Genomic DNA, 7,507 nt, shown 5'->3' with positions numbered 1-7,507 from the left:
TAATTATAATATAATATAAATTATGTTATAAATTTATATTGTAAATTTACATAATGTGGTCTGATTCTCCAAGTCTTGCTGTAAGCTTTAATAAGTTGTTGCTATTGTGGGTTCTTTTCGTAAACTTTTTGAGAAATGTACCAGCTAGTGCTATTTGGTATGTGTTTTTTGCTTCTACTCTAACGTCAAGTCAGTGAGAGAAGCTTTGTGTACTTGCTTTGGTAAACTGATTCTGAGTATCTTATTTCCTTATGTGCATGAGGTGCATGGAAGTGTACTTAATGGATTTCTGCTACAGTGTGTGGTAAGGATGCTATTTTTAAAGTCTGAGTTCCCAGAGTAAACTTTTTAAATAGGATTAGGGTTTTATCTCATAACTAATATAATAAAGCTTAAATTAGAATTATAAATAATATATGTATATGTATGTTTATGTTTGTGTGTATATATATAATCCCATCATGGGGGCAAGACCCTCATGACCTCATTTCATATATATATATATATGAATATATGTGAGTCAGATTCAAAAACAGCAACAAACATAGAATATTAGACCTCAAAGTTATTCTAGGCCATTTAATCTTTTGCTTTACAGATAAGGAACTGATGTCATCATGGGTAAATGATGATTCCCTGAAGGTAGCAGGACAAAAATTCTGGTCACCTGATTCTTACTTTGGGGGTAAATGTGAATTCTCAAGCAAGGAGAAGTATGTGGAGACTTTACAGTTGGCAAGGAAGATTTCTACTCATGCTACCTTGAGAAACAGGGCTTAATAATAAAGCTAAAACGGTACCTAGAGGCTTTGCTGTTGTGTCCAGCAATCCTGTGGCCTCTGCTCACCTGAGCCTGTCTCTTCCTGTCTCTAGGCAATGAGACTCCAATTGGATCCTTGACTTGGGAAGCCTTTGGCACAAACATCCATGTTGGATCTTATTAGTTGTAGCCAAAGTAAGACAGTTTTGGTCAATACATAGGACTTTGCAACCTAGAGCACGCATCTGCAGGGAAAACTTCCTAAAGCTTCTGTAGAAGCAAAGGGGGCCTTCAGGTAGGTTCAGGCCCTTTGAGCTTTCTGGACCTGGTCAGTATGGGGAGGAAAAGACGTTTGTGTGGATAATTATGGGATGGGGAAGATAAACTACATCATAGCTAAATTCAAGCTGAGTTAGTTTATAAATGGAGGTAAATGCTCTGCCTATAAGAAACTACTCACAAATACTGTTGTGTGGCCTTTGGGCAAACAGTTGAACATTATCAACCTCAGTTTTCTTATCTTAAAAGAAAGATAATAATGATACTTACCTTGTCCACTCGTTGTGCATATCAGGACCATGTATGTTAAATGATCATCCATATGTAGATAACTATTACTGTTATTACCTCTGTAATACCGTAAGAATGACTACTGTAATTATTTTTATAACTACTAGTACCTAACACTACTGTATTACTCCTATTGTTACATGCCAGTAGTTTGTATTATAATTGAGTAGTCTGCTCAGTTAGACAATAGGAGAGAGAGAGTTTTACAATTTATTCGCCAGAAGCTATAGTTCTTTCACTGTGCAATGATTAAGATCAGGGCTTTGTGGGAATTAAAGCTACTTCCTAGATGTAACATCTTAGACAAGTTATTTAACTTGTATGCTTCAATTATCTCATTTGTAAAATGGGGATAATACATTCTATCACATAAAGTTCTTGTGAAGATTAAATGAGGTAATCTAAGTACTGTTTAGAACAATGCCTAGCACACAATGATCTCGCAAGAAATATTCTCTGTTAAGCTATTAATATATTGGTATGTGTTGTATTTTCATAACTACCTTGGGAGAGAAGAAGCATCATTATCTTTGTTTCATGGATGCTGAAATTGAGGTTTCTGATTTGCTATGTTTACTAACATACCAAAGCTGGGAGAGATTCAAAGAGCCCCCTGCTCTTCCTTCCTTCTTTTCTTTCCTCCCTTCCTTCCATATATCCTTATTATTGGGCTGGAATGGGAAGCCATAACTCCCACCCAGTTGATTGCAATTAGCACGTCTGATTGTTTTTTAAATGTTCTTTCCCCTCCAGCCCTACCTCCCTGCCAGAGCACTTGTAAGAAAGTACTCACTCACATATCTTATTCCCACTGAAATAAAATCATATTATGCTTCTGTCTTTTGCCACTAGTCTATTACTATTAGCTGTCATATTCAAAGTCCCAAGTTCTTTATCTGAACCCGCATACTCGAGAAATCGACAGGATCAAGGAAATAAGAACCAACGTTTACATAAGTGTTTATTGGACTTTTCTTTATCATCTTTCAGGTCTTGTAGAAATTTGCCTGATGCACCCCCTAGATGTGGTGAAAACCAGGTAAGGTTCTGCATGAACAAGTTTTATTGACTTTGGCTAATATCCAAATTAAGATCTGTCAGAGCACTAAATGCTAGGACTTGTCCCAGGTCGGTAGCTTCTCTCTATAATGGCAGTTATATTTGCTTCTAAAGAAAGTACTATTTGACAGATAAAATGTGAACAGTGAAAAGCATTTCTGGATAAAGGTCATCTAAAGTATGTAATATTTTACTGCCTTTACATGACAACCATAAGGCATGATTTGTAGCTATACTGGTAATTGAGGTAAATTTATCAAAATGATGTAAAAACTAAACTTTATCCAGTGGATTATGACAGCGCATTTTCATTTGGCATTGCATAACAAATCTCTATTTAATAGTCAGTATTTTGGTATGAGACTTCAAAATTTCAAGTAAGTTTTTTACATAGTGCTTAAATAATTTATTCCTATTGCTGTTTGCCAATGCAAAATGCCATATTTTCAGGAAACTGCAAGGGCATAATATGGTCAGTGAAAGCCAGGGCAATGTATTAAATCTATTTACCAAGAAGGAAAAAAAGAAAAATAACAAAACTTTGTGGGGATAATATGATCTAGAGCATTTTTAAAAAGTTAAACCTGTGACTGAATTACTGAACTTTCTATTTTTTCAAATTGTAAGCTCTTGGAGTCTAGTGAAAATTTCCATTTATTTGCACTATATGAAACCCGAGAGCACCATGCTTAGGTTGGGGCCTAACAGCCAACAATGCTATGCAATAATGGTGGTTAAAGAAACGATTACTGCCTCAATTAGGAAATATTTGATAATTCAGGCTGGTCACTGGATGGACGTGTTACTCTACCTAAAGATGCAGCGGAATCTTAGGCTGGTTGCTGAAAGCAAGAGAAGGTGACTGTGGCATGCAAAAATAGTATTACTATTCTAATAGAGGTAGAGAAGATGGGAATTTGGCTTCTGTCTTAGCTGGAGCTGCTGTAACAAAATATTATAGACTGGGTGACTTAAACAACAGACGTTCATATTTACAGTTTTGGCGGATAGGAATTCCAAGATTAAGGTCTTGGTTGATTCAGTACTTGGTGAGGGCCCTCTTCCTAACTGTAGAGGGCCTCCTTCTTGCTGTATCCTTACATGGCAGAGAGAGAAAGTTCCAGTGTCACTTCCTCTTCTTATAAAGCCATTAATCCCATCATGGGGGCAAGATCCTCATGACCTCATTTAAACCTAATCACCCCCCAAAGACCTCACCCCCAAATACCATCGCATTGTGGGTTAGGGTTTCCATGTACACATTTTGGAGGGACACAAGCATTCAGTTTGTAACAGCCTCAAATCACTAAACTCAAAGAGAAAGAAGAAAACAAGGGGCCCTGCATGGTGGCTCACGCCTGTAATCCCAGCACTTCGGGAGGCTGAGGCAGGTGGATCATCTGAGGTCAGGAGTTCGAGACCAGCGTGGCCAACATGGTGAAACCCTGTCTCTACTAAAAATACAAAAATTAGCCGGGCGTGGTGGCACACCCCTGTAATCCCAGCTACTCAGGAGGCTGAGGCAGAGGAATCACTTGAACCCGGGAGGTGGAGGTTGCAGTGAGCCGAGATTGCTCCACTGCACTTCAGCTTGGGTGACAGAGCAAGACTCCATCTCAAAAAAAAAAAGAAAACCACAAATTATATTCAAATGCAAGATATGTGCACCCCTGGGCCATCTTTATTACAAGATTCCAAAACAGAAAGCAGAACTCCCTGGGATTTCCCTCTTAGATTCTGTGTTAACCTTCTTTGAGAAGCCAGATTATTGTTGCTAATCTCACTGAGAAAATAATCTTTTTCATTTGAGGGTAATTTCCTAAATTAGTAAACTGTTCCAATGAACATAGAGGAGAAATATGAGTGATTTAATCCAGACACAATATTAGAATATGGTCACTCATTCACTCAATGCTTCATTCATCCACTCAACAGATGTGTATTGAGCATCTAGTGTGTGTGGGTTTCAGGACAGCTCTGCCCTCAGAGAGCTCACAGTCTGATTAGCTAATTGAGATCTCATCCCAATGAACTTCAAAAGCTGTATCATTTTGTTGTACTGGAATTGAACTGAAAATTTCTTGAAGTGGATATAACAAGTTACTAGGGCTTTATGTCTTCTTTGCTACATAAATATTTTCATTAAAATGGCATTCATTCATTAGAGTTAGTCACATGACTTTGCCTAACTTCAGCAGGGAGGAAGATACAGTCCTTCCAGGTGCTCTGAAGGAGAGGGGAATTGGATACAGAGTGGTATTTGACCTGCATAATGAAAAGTATGTTGAATCAAGACTCACAATCATAGAGTAAACTGAAAGGCACAAATATGGGCAACTGATATTGCAACAGAAGTAGAATATGCAAGATTGGAAGGGTTTATCACCCAGGCACTAACGGAGAGGTGACATCAAGTGGGCAGAAGCAGACCACATGTGGGAACCTCTTTACCATCACATTACACAGGAGATGACTGTGTTTCTAAATAGAAATAAATTCATACCCAGGTAAGAGTGTTGATCGTTTACAGAGTTTAAAAAATCCACTTGAAAGAGGAGTTTGGAAGTAAATTTTTAGAACCTGTTGTTATTCATTCAGCAAGAAAAAGATTAGGTATAAATAGAACCCCAAAACAAGCCTTGACTCCAAAAAGTAGATACATTTATTTTGCCATACTCCAGCACGTGAGATATTGTGGAAAATGAGTCATTTCCATATTTGGATTAATTCAGTATACTTCTCCTTAATTAATAAAATCCAGTAAAAAAAACTGTGACATAAGGTTTGGCTTCATGTATCCCATGCCCCACTTTGACAATGCCTGCCACAACTTAGAATACAGTACTCTCGGAATACTGTGTCATTTAAAAAGTGATCTGCTAAAATCACCAATGCTAAGTGGTTTCATGTATTATCTCTTACAGTTTATCATTTATGTTATTTATTTTAATATTTATCAAAATAGTACATGTATGTTGTATCAAATTCAAATAATACTCCAAGCCTTGTGTCAATTAAGACAGGCTAGGTTACGTGGCTGTAATATCAACAACAAACTTTAAATCTCAGCAGATTACAAAAACAAAGATTTTGTGTCTGATACAACTGGGTATCTTCATCTGTCCAGGCTGCATTAACAAAATATCATAAACTGGGTAACTTATAGACAACAGAAATTTATTTCTCACTGTACTGGAGGCTGAGACGTCTAAGCTCAAGGTGCTGGCAGGTTTGATGTCTGGTAAGGGCCTGTTTCCTGGTTCATAAAGGGTGCCTTCTTGCTGTGTCCTCACATGGTGAAAGAGCAAGGCATCACTCTAGGGTCTCTCTTATAAGGACACTAATCCCATTCCTGAGGGCTGTACCCTCATGACCTCCTAAAGGTCCCACTCCTGATGCCATCACGTTGGGGGGTTGGATTTCACCATGTGGATTTGTGGCGGGGGCGGGGGGGGGGCACAAACATTCAGACCATAGCCAGGGGACACTCTGCTCAGACTGAAAGAAGCTCTGTTTGAACACGTGCTCTCCCCATCCCTGTGGGAGGAAGAATACAGCTGAACGGTTTCACCCTGGTGGTTAGAGCTCTGACCACATGTGTCGTTTTCACCCAACCTATCATTAGGAACTAGCCACTTGACCACACTTAACCAGAAGGAGAAGAAATATGATACTCCTACTGGCCTGAAGGAAAGGACATGGTGTCAGTGTGCCATAGGCATGTCTTTTCCAAGCCTTGTAAGCATTAACGTCGTTCCCCTACTATGCCCTCTCCACCCACCAGTTCCCATTCCAGAGGTAAGGACCTTTGACTTTTAGCTGATTCCATTGTAATTCACTTCAACATTTCTAAATATTATACTTATACTGGTTGTATTAAGTTGAACAGTGTCCCTGCCCCAATTCGCATCCTTCCCAGAACCTCAGAAGGTGACTTTATTTGGAAACAGGGTCTTTGCAGATGTAATTATTCAACTTAAGAGGTGGTCATATGGAATAGAGTGTGCCCTAAGTCCACTATGACTGGTATTCTAAGAACAAGGAAAGAGACTCACAGAAAAAGACATGCTGTAAAGATGGCCAAATGCCATCTTCTTCGATAGCAGAGATTAGAATTCTGCAGCTACAAGACTGAATACCAAAGACTGCTCACAATCCCCAGAAGCTCAGAGAGGGAGGTATGGACCAGATTCTCCTTCAGAGCTTTTAAGAGGAGCCAACACTGATGACACCTTGATTTTGGACTTCTGGACTAATGAACTGTGAAAGAATAATTTTTTGTTGTTTTAAGCCACAGGGTTTGGGGTAATTTGTGATGCAGCCCTAGGAAACTAATACACCACTCTTTCTTAATTTGTCAGCTTTAAATGTTATTTCATATGACATCTAGAATTACACGCTATCCCCATTTCCCCTTCTTACGTCTGTCCCATTATTGATCCATAATCAATTGTTTGCATTATTTTTACTTCACTGCTGAACCAAGTAGTGCTCAAGGATTTATTTTTCTGGAATTAATTATTGCCTCATATTTTCATTATTTAGTTCTCTATAAGGCTATTGTTAATTGCAATGTCTTCCTAAATGTTTCTTCAGGTTCCTTTTCCCTACTATTTCCACATTGTCAAACTCTTAGCAGATAATGTGGTGGGGCTTGTTGAAGGTGGGGTTTTGGCAATTACTTGGCTTTTTTGTTAGGTCCTCTCTCATCTCTCTTCCAATATCAAGATTTAAATGTCTTTTCTGGGGATACTGTTTCTCCAATGAAGAATCTTTCAATCAAGATTGTGTGTGTTTGAGGGTCCCACTGTGAAGGACGAAAATATTCTTGTCATCCTCTTGTTTCTGGTATGGGGTCACTTTCCTGCCCTCCACTGCCCTCCAGTCTGAAGCTGCTCTTATACAGTCTCCAAAGAGTAAGCCTCAAGTCTTTAGGGTGAGGTGGGAGAGAAAGCATACATGGAGTTTCAAGCAGTGCTCTTGCTTCTGGTCACATATGCCCACTTTTCAAGTTATCTGGTACCTCCGAGGCCTGAGGCATTCCAGGGATATCCCAGGGTCTTTCCTGGCAATCCCTTCTTTAGGTACTTAGGGTGCAGCCTTCTCTGCCCTGCTAAG

At 39.0% G+C, this 7,507-nt stretch overlaps 1 protein-coding gene across 2 annotated transcripts in view; it reads left to right on the top strand.

Moving 5' to 3' along the window:
• Window positions 1-7,507, top strand: part of SLC25A21 (solute carrier family 25 (mitochondrial oxoadipate carrier), member 21) — a 552,502-nt gene that overhangs the window by 321,635 nt on the left and 223,360 nt on the right. For both annotated transcript variants that reach the window (XM_011999189.1, XM_011999188.1), the window contains exon 2: window positions 2,321-2,369. In XM_011999189.1, the coding sequence (XP_011854579.1) occupies window positions 2,321-2,369 (49 nt within the window). The remainder of the gene's footprint in view (window positions 1-2,320; window positions 2,370-7,507) is intronic.

Source organism: Mandrillus leucophaeus, unplaced genomic scaffold (assembly GCF_000951045.1).
Source record: "Mandrillus leucophaeus isolate KB7577 unplaced genomic scaffold, Mleu.le_1.0 Scaffold587, whole genome shotgun sequence".
In the NCBI taxonomy this organism is placed as follows: Eukaryota; Metazoa; Chordata; class Mammalia; order Primates; family Cercopithecidae; genus Mandrillus; species Mandrillus leucophaeus.
Note: the sequence above shows the minus strand (reverse complement) of the source record. Positions and strands in the feature narration are given on the sequence as shown.